Raw genomic sequence first — 14,163 nt, forward strand, 5'->3', positions numbered from 1 at the left:
ATTGGTAAAATTTTACCTGCAATTGTAACTGCTACACTAAAGTGCTATGATGGGGACTGCTCATCCTGCTTCAGGGATTCTGTGGTGCGTGGTGGAACAGAAACAAGTAACTGGTGGTTGCGATCCTACTACCTCAGCTGCTATAACATCACTGTGCTACAGATGGACAAAACAGACAAAAAATTAGTCACTGAATTGGTAAAGATGATACTAAGAGAAGAAGCAATCAATAGTATGAAAATGTATCACACGACGCACAAGAATGAAGGTTTCCACCGTGCACTGAATGTAAGCCTACCTAAAAATGTAACCCATAGTAAAAATATGGAGGGGATGTTACATTCTGCATTTCATCGCAACAACAACAGGCCTGGTACATCAGCCATAAAAAAGAGCAAGAATTTGGAAATACAGATTTCAAATGACTGTAACACTTTCGTCGAAAAGATGGACAAAGACTTTGTTTACCACCAGCAATATGAAAAACGTACTGAGGTAAAAAAATGATAATCGTCAACAGATAGCTCAAAACATGGAAGATCACAAGGCCTACAAAGAGCACAACAAAAAGAGACTTGATTACAAAAAGAGCCAACTAGATGCTATACCAGGATTGCTGCAGCATGGCAATTACTGCAAAAAGAAGATGCCCCAGTGATGAAAGAAAAAATCAAACATAAAAGTCATTTTACGGACCACCTAAATCTTTCAAAAAGATTCTTAGTTGATACAAAAAAAAAAAAAATAAATAAAAAATAAAATAAATAAAGACTGCCTTCCCCTCCCTTAATTTTGTAAAAAAATACCTAAATCATTGTCTGTCATCCTGAGGGCTACTAAACATGGTGGTAATGGGGCAATGTGACCAACACATTCCCCTTTTGACACGCATGTCTGCCTACTGTTGTTAAAGCCGTGAGGCTCTAACACCAAATGGGTAACATTAATACAGCTAGTGTTGTGGCACAAGTGAGAAACATCAACTGAAGGTAAATAAGCAGATTGATGCTCTATCATGTATGCTAGCCTGTGCACATAAACTGATTTCCACTCAATGCCAATGGCACCAGGAAATCTACAATTTATAATCCCATATTTGCCATTGGGTGTTGAAGTTCCTGTCCATATACATTCCCTGTTCTCTCCAAGGGCTGATTTATCTTGTAGCTTTGTTCTGTACTTTTGGTAAAATGCCTCCATTTTGCTAAAATGAACTTTTTCAGCATGGGTGTGTAGGAATTTACCCCTAAACTTCAATTTGAAACCCCCTTTGCCAAAAAAAAATTGAAAAAAAAAATTGAAATCTAATCCGATTTCCCCCAAAATAGCTAGAATTTCAGAAAAATAAACTTCTTCTTACATATTACTGTACCCAAAGGCATTATCTACACAGAAATATAAAAAAAAATACAAAAATAATCAGTACTGGAGCAATAACAGCTGATTTTATAAGTAAACACACTCCTCTATTATAAACGAGGACACAATTAATTTTCACACCGAGTTAATTATAGCTTTTTCAAATTAAAAAAAAACTACCGCTTCAAAGCAAATGCAATTTTGGGAGCTGAATAAACCATCTTACCTGAAACTTACATAAAAAATCACAAATTTTCACCATCATTTTTCAATTTTAACTACCTGAACACAGAGACCCCCTCAAATTTGACCCAAAATGGCTTCCAAAGGCCATAAAGTTGACCTTTTCTAATCTCACCAAATCACACTCTATATGTATTTTTTATTGATTCAAGACATCTATTAAATTATTTCCATTATTCTTCTTTCAGTTGAACCAAAAAAGAATAATAAATTCTAAAGGTAAGGTTGTCTAAATAATTTTTAAAAAATACCCTATCAAAATAGGAACTATATTCGTATACAAGGAATAGCTAAGGGCAGATAATTGTGATCTCGTACCTTAAGCTGATTTTTGGTTTGTGAAACTACCATCTTGAGAAACAGATCATGTTTACGTTTTGTTCTGCTGATTTTTACCGAAATTACTTGCCTTGGACTGAGCAAATTTTCAAAAATAAAAGTTTTGGGACTTTTTTTCTAAACGCTTACAGATATCGAGCTGATATTTGGTATGTAACTCTACCATGATGAGTATCTATAGGTTTTGTTCTTCTCCGCTGACTTTTACCAAAATTACAGGCCTTCGAATTAACAATTTCTTTTAAATCAACAGTTTTCAGGACATTTTTTCTCAACATATTGAGCTGTTGTTTGGTATGTGAGTTTACAGTGTATCATGATCAGTTACAGATCACGTTCATGTTATGTTGAGATTTTCTATAAGGCCCCTGAACTTTTTTTTAAATACTTTTAATTTGAGTCATATTTGTGGATGTGTGGGGTATATTAGCGCACTCACTAAGGTTCTTTGTATTAAAAAGTGTCTGTTATAGACAGGTATTCAGGTTCAGTTAAGACGGGTTTAAGTTCTGTTTTAGGTATAAAAATAAACATTTCACTGTAACTTATTAGTGTTCTTTTTTAAATACTAAGGTCATTAGTTCACTGATAACAGATTAGTGTTTAGTATTAGATATTAAGGTCATTTGTTCACTTGTTACTGATTTTATGCATGGAAGTACAGCGTTCTTATTCTTGTTCTTCTTTTTCAGGACATTTTATCTCTAGTGGCATTGAAGAATTTGTCAGATGGAATCAAAGTCTGCTTTCATCTCAATTGTTCCATGTTCATCTTGACTGTGTATATATCATCTTCCAGTACTATGTGCATGGGGCTGTTTGAGATTATGGCATTTCATCGTCATCCGTAGATTCAGCAACTGGGGACCTACCATAGAATTTCTACTCTACAATCTTCCAGAATGGATTTCGACTCTTGAGTATTCTAAAATATATTTAGGCCTCCCTTTTTTAAGAACGACCTAACCGTCTTTTTTAAGACCAGCCTAACCTTTTATTTTTAGACTACCCTAATTCTCTTTATTTAAGACCAGCCAAAACCTTTTTTAAAGACCAGCCTAACCCTCCTTTTTAAAAACCAGCCAGCCTGGGGGGGGGGGGGGGGGGGGGCTGGGCTAGGGGCGTTGAAGTATAACCAGTGAGGATCATCTTGTTACATTTCTGATGTATTTTTTCAGTGTAATAAACTCAGAAGTGTTTAAGGCTTTCCAAATCTGTAGGGTTTAGGCCATTTGATATGACAATTTACATTACAATTCACATATTACACAAACAAACAGTGCAACTAACTAACAATCTGTGCCATTAACTCGATTAGCTACTAAATGAACAGTCAATTTCAGTAATTTTTTCTTGAGAAAACAACTGAAACTCTCACATGTTTCAAAAACCTGAGTCAGTTTTTACTAGTTTCAGGTTTTGGGCAAGCTGTTTAAGGCACAAAATGAACTGACGAAGGAATGTCACAATATTTATTTATCTATGAGCATTATTTTATTAAAACTACATAGTGAGAAATCTATCTAAACCTATATATTTCAAATTTAAAACTGGCTTGGTTCAGACTTGTATAGGTGGTTGGTTTTCTAAGGTTCCAAAATGTACATTTACACTGATATAAAGATCTTAAAAAAAGTGTTTGGTATAGACAGGTTTCACCGTATATGAAACCATCTTAGTTTGGTGTCAAACTTTTTTTTAATGTGATGTGAAAACTTTCTTGAATTACCTCCCTTAGACCATTTTTTAGCTTCTCTCAAATTCACTCTTAATATTTATAGTCATCATATTTGAAAACTTCTTTCACAACCCAAAGAAAACTGAAGACCAACACTATATCCATCTTAGGCACTGAATCTTTTCAATACTGAAGGGAAAGGGGGTGGGGTCGGATAATTTGGAGAAAAGTAATTTTCAAAATTTAAGCCATTTTTAGCTCACCTGGCCAAAGGCCATGTGAGCTATTGCCATCACTTGGCATCTGTTGTTGTCGTTAACAATTATACACAACTCTTCTCCTCTGAAACTACTTGACCAATTGAAACCAATCTTGGTATGAATGTTCCTTGGGGTATCCTGCATAGAACTAATGTGGGGATTTTTTATTCGTCCAAAAACATTGCCGCCATTACTAAAACAAGAACATAGGGGTCAGTTTTTCACATATATCTCCTAAACCGTTAGGTTTAGCTAAATTCTGACTGGGGTAAAAGTGTTCAGCATGATGAGATCTATCTCAGGTCAAATTTTGGTTTTAATCCCTTAGGTCTCACTAACCACTTCCGGGTCAAATGGCCACCCCCACCCCCCCCTCTATGTAGTACCAAAAACACACTGAACCTAGACATATGCATTGTAAGTGCATTATTTGTGTGTATTATGATTAAAAGTAGTCAAAATAAAGCCGAGAATGTGTACTTTAAAATCATATATGCAATTAACTACAAAAGTGTATGAATATTGTTTACATGTTTGAGTAATTTGCCTCCATGCTGTCAGTTAGCAGAACAGGTAAAAATGTGGATTTTCAGTATTATTTATTCAAGTAAATTTTGTGAAGAATTTCTACAATCATCGTACCATTAGCATAATGATTTTGGAAGCCTTATTGTCCAAGCTTCGCAACAGTATGCAACTTTAAGATGTCATTTGTCCTGGGAATTCACTGTGAGACTTTGAAAATTACTTTTTTAACATGTAAAGTAATGGAAACGTTAGAAGTGGTTAGTGAGACCTTAAGCCATGTTGGAGTTGTTGCCCTTTTTCAATGATTATTGCCATTTTCAATGTTATTTCTTTCAAAAATCTTCTCCTCTGACACTACTTAACTAATTGAAACCAAACTTGGTATGAATGTTCCTGGGGTATCCTGCATAGAACTAATGTGGGGATTTTTGATTCGTCAAAAAACATTGCCGCTGTTACTAAAATAGAACATAGGGGTCAGACAGTAGTTTTTTCACATAGATCTCCAAAACCGTTAGGTTTAGCAAAATTCTTTCGATAGCTGAAATGATCCATATTATTAGGACTACAAAAGTCTTCAGGGATAAAAGTTGTCAGATGAGTTATTGCCCTTGAAAGGGGAAAAATGACTCCTTTTTTAACAGTTTTCAGTCAATATCTTGAGAACTATGATAGATTTAAAGAAACTTTCAATTGTTGAGAAGATTTTATGATAAGTCCTACCAAAGAATTCTTGAGTCAAAATTGTTGGACAACTTCTCGTTAAAATTTATATCCTTTGAAAGGCAACATTTTAACCAGGTGAGCGTTTCAGGCTTATGTGAGCCTCTTGTTTCTCTCCTTTTTTCTCGGGCATTGACAGAAAGAAGAAAGAAGAATTGAGCAGAAAAAAAAACTTTAAAAAATTGATTTTTGCCTCAATGAGGTATTAAAATTTGCCAAAAAAATACAAAAATGCTTCAGTTTATCTCTTGGTGTCAAAAAGATTCGGAAATGGGAGGTATAAGGGTACCTGAAAATCATAGTTCAGTTGATTAGGGTGGGGGGTGTGCACAGCTCACGTGCATAGTTCCATGTGGGGTATAAGGGTTAGAACCACCCATTTGATAATTTTGTCTTCTTAGTCTAATAGATTTCCCTAGATTAGATCTGTTTCTTGCACCAATTGTTAGGCACATAACATTTTTTGTACTGAGGGGGAGGCTTGGTTTGTTATGGAAAAAATAAGATTACTCCAAATTTGAGCCATAAATATTTTACTCAGTCATTGATTGAAAAAAAAATATTAATATTGTTTAATATTTCCACCATCCCTTAACAATATAGATATTCAAATACAATTTTTAACTACGGCTGCTGCTGAAAAAAAGGAAATACTTTTCGTGTGTGGGCAAAAATTAACTCCGAGCCCCTTCAAAAAGAAAATGGTCTGTGTCTTACTTTCATATTAAGCAAAAGAAATGCTTCGCAGGGCAATGTTTGATTAGAATGCAGATTTCTAATCATAAACAGTTGGGCCAAAATTTTACGCGCTTTCCAAGCTTGATACAGATCTCAATTTTAATAGCAATTAGCCAGGAAAAGAACTTGATCGCAAAGTCCCTGTTTTGCCCTTTATTGCTCAATAAGCACAACCCCCACAATCAATCAAAGCCTTTCTTTTAAGGATAGGTATGTCACCTTGAGGCTCATTTATAAGATCCATTCATCTTTACTCAAGCTATTATCTGCAAAACAGGAAAATATTTGTTTCTGATCCCTCATTCGTAATTAGTTCAAGTTGAAACCCCTAAAATCAATCCCAGGCTTTCTTTGGAGGTTTAATTTCATGAAAATCGATACACTCAATGTATACTAACATGAAAAATCTACAGACGACAACTGACGACAGCATGATACCATTATTCCACTGCAGTCAACAATGATAAAACTGACTATAGCATGATATCATTTTTCCACCGCAGTCAACAATGACGATAGCATGATGTCATTATTCCACCGCAGACAACAATGACGAAACTGAAGACAGCATGATATCATTATTCCACTACAGACGGCAATGACGAACTGATGACAAGATGATACCATAATTCAACCGCAGACGACAATGACGACACTGATGAGAGCGTAGTAACATCATCCACCACAGACAACAATGACAAAAATGACTATAGCAGGATCAGGATACCATTATTCCATTGGAGACAACAATGACGAAACTGACGAGAGCATGATACCATTACTCCATCACAGACGACAATGACGACACTGATGGAAGCATAGTACCATTATTCCACCAGACAATGACGAAACTGACCATTATTCCACCACAGACAACAATGATGAAACTTGACGACATCATGATACCATTATTCCACCACAGACGACAGAGATACTGACGACAGTATGGTACCATTATTCCACCACAGACAACAATGATGAAACCGACTAAAGCATGATACCATTATTTCACCGCAGACGATAATGACGAAACTGACGACAGCATGATACCATTATTCCACCGCAGTCAACAATGACGATAGCAAGATACTATTATTCCACCGCAGACAACAATGACGACACAGATGAGAGCGTAGTACCATTATTCCACCACAGACAACAATGACGAAACTGACTATAGCATGATATCATTATTCCACCGCAGTCAACAATGACGATAGCATGATGTCACAATTCCATCGCAGACAACAATGACAAAACTGATTATAGCATGATACCATTATTCAACCGCAGGCGACTATGACTAAACTGACGACAGCATGCTACCATTATTTGATGGCAGACAACAATAACGAACTAACGACAGCGTGATACCATTATTCCACCGCAGTAAATTATCTGTTTCAAACTTTTCTTGTGTAAAATTTTGTTATACTAATGAAATTGAAAGGAACCCTCTTTAATAAGGCCTCCAACATGGATCTCCTTAGTAGATACAATCAGGAAGACATGACCTCTTTAGTAGATAAAATCAGGAAAGCATGAAACATATCATCATATGGTAGCGATAAATTGGACACATCTTGACAAAACATCAACAAGACCACACTTTAACAGCCCTTCCATTGACACTAGAGCTAAAGCCAAGAAGAGATAACATGGCGTCATACCATTGTGTTGGAAATGCGCAAAATTAACCCCTCATGGGAACATCTTCAGAAAATGGCCAGAGACAGGCCAGGACATTAAAACTAGCCCTTAAGGGCAAACAAAAAGAGATTTTCGTAAAGTATGTTTTATTTTTTTTTTACACCAGCAGTCTGAATACTATTACATGACAATTTACACAAAAAAATATCAAATTTGCTTGGATTAGAAGTAAAATTCTAGATACTTGAAAAAATTCAGGAACAATAACTCTTCTCTTCTAATATGGAGGACTGCAATGGCTTGATAATGTTTCACAGTAATTTGAATTGAAAGCATATTTAATTTACACATGATCAAAATTGATATACATGTAATATTAAGTTATAGCAATAGTAACTTTAGAACTTAAACTTCTATAGCATAAAAAAAAAAATTACAAAAAAATTAAGGGGTAAATGTTGTTAAAATATTGTAATAAAGTGTACAAAAAAGAACAAAGAAAAAAAAACAATAGAAGTCCCCACTATGAAAAAAATCTTGATGATTCAAACTCTTGTTTGTTCACAGAAACAAAATTTTACTACTGATGAATGATGGACAGCATTGACATGGAAGCAAAATGGATTATCTCCCTTAGAACTACCTGTACAATGTAATACAATATACTTAAGAATTAATATTATTGGTCTGCATCTCTGTTGATACTAAATAATTAAGTGTAAGTTTTAAATCAGGAAAAATGCATGTCCATAACCCACAAATATGACAGAATAATTTTACTCAAGGATACTTTCTTTATTTGAAAAGATTATACTTTGATCTCTACATCAATAGATTTGTTCAGAATAATTTTTTAAGAGAATGTAAGAAAAAATAAATTTTTGACAGAATTAGCTGCCCTTGAAATGTTCATTTTGTGTGCATTTCATTAAGATTATAACTCACCTTACCAAAATTATATGCTTTTAAAGTGCACTGTGGTGTGGTGTTAAAATGAAAAAAACAAGTAATATTATTATTGACATATAATTTTTTTTTGCCTCTTGACAATGTTTTCCAATTTAGCCAATTACCAATAATGTTTTAAATTTGGAAATCTCTACAACTGAATGAATAATTACAAATGAACACTACATATACATGTATTTTATAAGTGTTATTAACTTCACTCTTCAACATGCTGAAGTGCAAGTTCAAACAAATAATCAAGACACAATATATAATACATGAAAAACCTTTGATAGCTTATTTCTGCATAAATGGAAGTTCTCACCAGAAAAAATAATTTCATCTTAAAAAAAGAATCTGAATAGTTTGCCTTTCATGCGATAATCCATATTGGCAGAGCACATAACTGAAGACTCCGTGAATCAGCAAAGTCTCTTGAACTATATGCAATCTTTAAATAGTTCATGTTTACTGTGTCCTGAAAATGAATACATATTCCACAGACTCTATTGGAATGTGTCACATTTTGATGGACATTAAATATTAGGTTTGTCATTAATATCCATATTGATCATGATAAAATATGTTGAATTCGCCCATTATCAGAAAATCCAAATTCACTAAGTGTTTAAAACCAACTTCCACCATGCCTTGGTCATCTACATGTAGATACACGAATATTGTTCCTAGTGTATCAGAAAATAAATTCCAAATCATTCTACCATTCAATGTACATGAACATGTAATTCCATATGGCTAGGCCTCATTAGTTCTAAAATAAAAACTGGGTTTATTCATCTCAGGAAAAAGCCTTGTTAACAAGTCACTTGAGATTTCCTATTAAATTGTCAGACTTTGGTGGAATTGAACTATAAATAATTGATGTAAACATATTTACAGTGGGTATCCAGGGGGTTCATGGGGTGATGGAAAATTTGTGTTACATGTATCTTCATTCAAAATATCCAATGAGCAAATAATGACCTGAGTGCTCTTGGGGGACCCCCCTTTTTTAAAATTTTTCAATCCAACTCTGCAAGTACATTGTACATACACACGAACACGAAACATATATATTTACAAAAAAAAATAAAAATAAAAAATAAACAAATATTGTAAATAAATAAATGTGCATTCTACTCATGCCATGTACATTTATATACTGATAAAAATTACATTTAAACGTAGATGATGTACTGTACACATGGTAAGTATTGAAGAAATTTCCATGTATTTACAATTAGTAAAAATAATTTTCAGTTTATTTACTTGAAGTCAAAAATATTTCAAATTTCAAGAAAAAAAATGAATATACATGTAACTTCAGAAGGATTTATAAATGTACAGTACATGAAGAAATGTATTTAAATTTTAAAAAAAAAAATAAATTTGACTTGCATGTACATGTACAAGGATATCACAAGTTGTCAAAGTTGAAGGTGAAATGTCTTGTAAAACAATTCAAATCCTGGACAAAAATAAAAATAAAGTATAGTACATGTTTTTACATAACTACTTCTTTTACAGTTTCATTTTAATTTTTTGAAAGTATTGTTTTTATAAATAGTCAGTAAAAGGATACATACATGTACATGTATTCATAATATTTATAACTACAATAAGTTATAACTATTTGTTTACAGTGCCTAAAATGTTTATTGTTTTAAAGAGTCTTTTCAAAGAATATACATGTACATGTATGTATGACAAATAACAAATAAATATTTCTTAAATCATTTGAGTAAGACTAAATCAAAGATAGAAACATGAAAATGATGAATACAACTATATACATGTACAACAACAATGAAGTGAAAAGATTTTCACTGATGACACATCTAGATACATGTATTTGAAAAACTTGATGAAAAATAAAGAAATATGAAATAATTTCCAAAAAAAATCAATCATTTTACTATATAAACTAATTTTGTATTATTTCTTTTAAAGATTTTTAATTAAGTTAATTGCAAAATGTATTACATTTATGTAAATAAAAAAGTAAAAAGTTATTAAAGATAATTAAGTCAGTAAATTAAAACATGTTTCTGAAAAACATTTCTTAGAAAAAAAAAAAGATAATTTCTGATATTGTTATAAAGATTTCTGATAAATTAAATCATTATAGATTAAACATATTTTATTTATCTTTAAATCTGAATTTGTTTAATAAAGAGAAAAAAAACACCAAATCATTCTAAATGCACCATTCAAACTACATATACATGTTATAATCTTATTAGTCATAAAAATATGAACTGGCATTGTTCCTCGCATGAATCATTCATTAGATTTGAACTAATTATAAAATACAGGTATAGGTGTTAACATAATTACAGTGGCAGATCCAGGGGTTCAAGGTGTACCCCCCCCCCCAACACACACAAAATAATTATTGATTTTTGTATTCTATGGACCTTAATGAGCAAATAATAACCTGGCACCCCTCCCCTTTTTCATAATTTCTCCATCCGCCCCTGTTAGTGCTATATATATGAAATCAAATACACATACATGTACATATATATTTACAACAACTGACTTAAACATCAACATTTATACATGTAGATGTACATGTACCTACATGTGAATCAATAAATAGGAGATACATGTATTTCTTTTAATTATTGAAGTTGCAAGTACATGTAATCACTGTTGTGGGTAATTTAATGTCCTTAGTACTATCTTTCAATAATATACATCTAATTGATATTTCAAGAAAAAAAAACAATAAAAGTTCTGAAATAAATCAACCATTTAAAAAAAATATTTTCATTTCAGTTGAAGCAATGAAGACTTATAAGGATATCACATGTTGCCAAAAAAAATTCTATTAAATTAATTCAAACCATGACTAAAAAAATGCACATTACATGACTGTACTTTTTTAATTATTGTTTTAAAGAAAGTTATTTTTAAAGGCCTACATCTAAATACTGGGTATGAATAAATCACTAATACAGTACATGTACTTAATTTTTACCACATTCATATTTTGATGTTGTAACTTGTAATGGTGTTAGATATTTACACAAAGTAATACTAGTATTAAAATTTTTAATTTTAATTATTTTCAGTTTTCAAATGAGAAAATTTCATTTATTTAGAAACATGAAAATGCAAATATATACAACAAAAGGCAAAAATTATTTTCAATGATGACACATCTACATGTAGGTACATGTACATGTATTTGACAATCTTGATGAAGACCAACACTGATTGATAAAAAAATATAAATTAAATTTATTTTACACTGTACTCGATATGAAATTTCTGTACTATTTGAAAGATTTTTAATAAGTTAATAATTATCATATTTTTGTTATCTTATGCCAAGATAAAAGTAGAAAGTTCTGCCAAATATTGTTAAGATTTTTGAAAATAAAGTCCAGAAATTAAATCATGTTTCTTTTCTTTTAATCAAGTTAATTATCATATGAACAAATGCATGTTTATTTATGTCTTACAATTAAAAGAAAAGGTGGAAATGTCTGATATTATTAAAATTACTTTAGAAAAACAAACCTCATATACTCGAATTCACCTCAGCCTGTTTCTATTTTTTTTAATTATCTTTTATCATATTTCTGCTATTTACATTTAAGGAAGAAAAACCCGAAGTTCCGAATGACAATGTTACAACTGGTACCTAATATATAACTTACCACATATAGTATTCAATTGGCAGGGAACCAGAAATGTGGCGGGAAATCATGGTATTTCAGCTCTTCAATTGTGAGATTTTAGGGAACATTTCAAAATATCCATAGAAACAAGATGGCGGTTAAACAATACGCTCATTGCAAAATTATCATAAAAAATAAATATGGAAATATTTCGATCTCGGAGGTAAGAACGAAAAATATTTGTATGAAAGTTGTAGTACAGAACGACATGAATAAAAATGGCAATTTTTTAAAAAGAACTTATGAGTAATTTAAAAGATAATTAAAAAAAACTGCAAACAGGCTGAGGTGAATTCGAGTATACATATAAAAAATAAAGTCCAAAAATTAAATCATGTTTCTTTTCTTTTAATCAAGTTAATTATCACATGTTTATTTATGTCTGACAATTAAGAAAAAGGTGGAAATGTTTTCTTACCTTGAAATTGAATTAATCTCAATAATTTGTTTATCTCAGTGTTGGTTCTCCATCAAAAGTCAATATACAGTAAATATCCTGACCACCTTATCATCAACAACAGTGAGATGATGAGTCACTTTATCATAATGTACACACCGAGGGCCATACAACCCATCATCTCCACCGGCTACAACTTCATGTTTATCTCCATCCCTTGAAATTAGTAATAAATTATCTTTGTTATAATTACACACAAAAATATTCTGCTGTTCATCCATTGATATTCCATAAGGCCGTGACATTGTATTGTGATCCTTGAATGTGAAGATAACTCTGAGGTCAGAATCTAAGACAGTAACTGTCTTGTTGTGAAGACAGGTATAACATATTCTGTTGCCATCTGTGTCTATATATGAATAATCATTAACATTCTGGTCATCATGGAGTTTGTCTATTTTTTCTGTATCTATATTAATTTTTCGGATTCCTACCTCAGGTACACAGAAGTATAAATGTCCATCACTATGTGTAATTCCTCTGACTTCACTCTTTATCTGAAGTGTTTTAATGATTTTACTCCTGTCTACATCTATGATGGAGATTGTTTTATGGTCAGGATTAGAAACAGCAACATGGTTCTCATTGATGACTGTTACATCACATGGTCCTCCTCTATTAAATCTGACTGATGATTTGTGTTGACCATTACTGTGTAGTATGTTTACTACACCATTGAGCCAATCAGTCAACACCAGGAGTCCATTAGGCAGCGTACAACAACCAGTACACCCACCTTGATCTACTGTAAACTGTTGTTTAAGTGTCAGTTGTCTGGGGAATCTTGTCTTCACCTCTGCCTGACCTATGTTTGGTTTGTTTATGTCTATGGATATTGTTTGTTTTTCTCTTGATACTTTAATGTCACACAGAGTTTTAATTCCAAAAATTGTGTCGTCTGCTGTGATGTTTTCATTCATTTCTATGTCTGTATTATCCATGGCTCCTTTTTCAGATAATTTGTGTAAGATTTCTACTGATTCTTCAACTTCTCTCTCCATTTGTTTTGTTGCTATGAATGTTTGGAAATTTGATGCCTGTTTCTTAATGAGTTCCTCCTGTTCCAATAATTCACCAAGATTTCTTTTATTTGATTTCAGGATTTTTGTGGTAGCTTTGATTTCATTTACATTTTCATTGACAACTGACTCTAACTCTGATAATGTTTTGTTTTCTAGTTTCTTAATTTGATCAATAAGATTTTGTGTTCTTTTTTTCACCTCTGTTGATAGTTTTTCCTTTTTTTCCTGTAGGTTTTTCATATTTTCTTCCCTATCAATGATTGCATTCAAGACAGCTTGATGATTTGTTTTTATATTGGTCCACAAATCCTCGAAAACTGCAGATGATTTTACGTTACCGATGACATCTTCTATATCTAAAGTGTCTTTACACTTTTTATGGGACTCCAGTCGACATTTTTGACAAATAACACAATCGTGTGATCTACAGTAATATTGATATCTTTGCTTGTGTTCTTCACAGTCGAGTTTAATTTTTTTGTCGATGAATGATGCCATTTTTCTGCAATATAAAGAGAAAAATATGAAT

At 32.2% G+C, this 14,163-nt stretch overlaps 1 protein-coding gene across 9 annotated transcripts in view; it reads right to left on the reverse strand.

Moving 5' to 3' along the window:
* Nucleotides 1-14,163, reverse strand: part of LOC148600040 (uncharacterized) — a 34,719-nt gene that overhangs the window by 15,456 nt on the left and 5,100 nt on the right. For 4 of the 9 annotated variants that reach the window (XR_015917619.1, XR_015917616.1, XR_015917618.1 and 1 more), the window contains exons 2-3: nucleotides 12,574-14,136; nucleotides 17-156 (exon numbers count right to left, since the gene is read on the reverse strand). Coding sequence is in view for 1 of the 9 variants with exons in the window: in XM_088557139.1 (XP_088413265.1) it covers nucleotides 12,633-14,132 (1,500 nt within the window). In the remaining 8 variants the exon portion in view is untranslated. Of the gene's footprint in view, nucleotides 1-16; nucleotides 157-806; nucleotides 913-1,585; nucleotides 1,783-8,642; nucleotides 14,137-14,163 lie in introns of those variants that run through there. The other 5 variants (XR_015917622.1, XR_015917620.1, XR_015917621.1 and 2 more) reach the window with 5 other exon arrangements.

Source organism: Perna viridis, chromosome 13 (genome assembly GCF_037379345.1).
Source record: "Perna viridis isolate PV_CMFRI_1.1 ecotype Kerala chromosome 13, ASM3737934v1, whole genome shotgun sequence".
Lineage (NCBI taxonomy): Eukaryota > Metazoa > Mollusca > Bivalvia > Mytilida > Mytilidae > Perna > Perna viridis.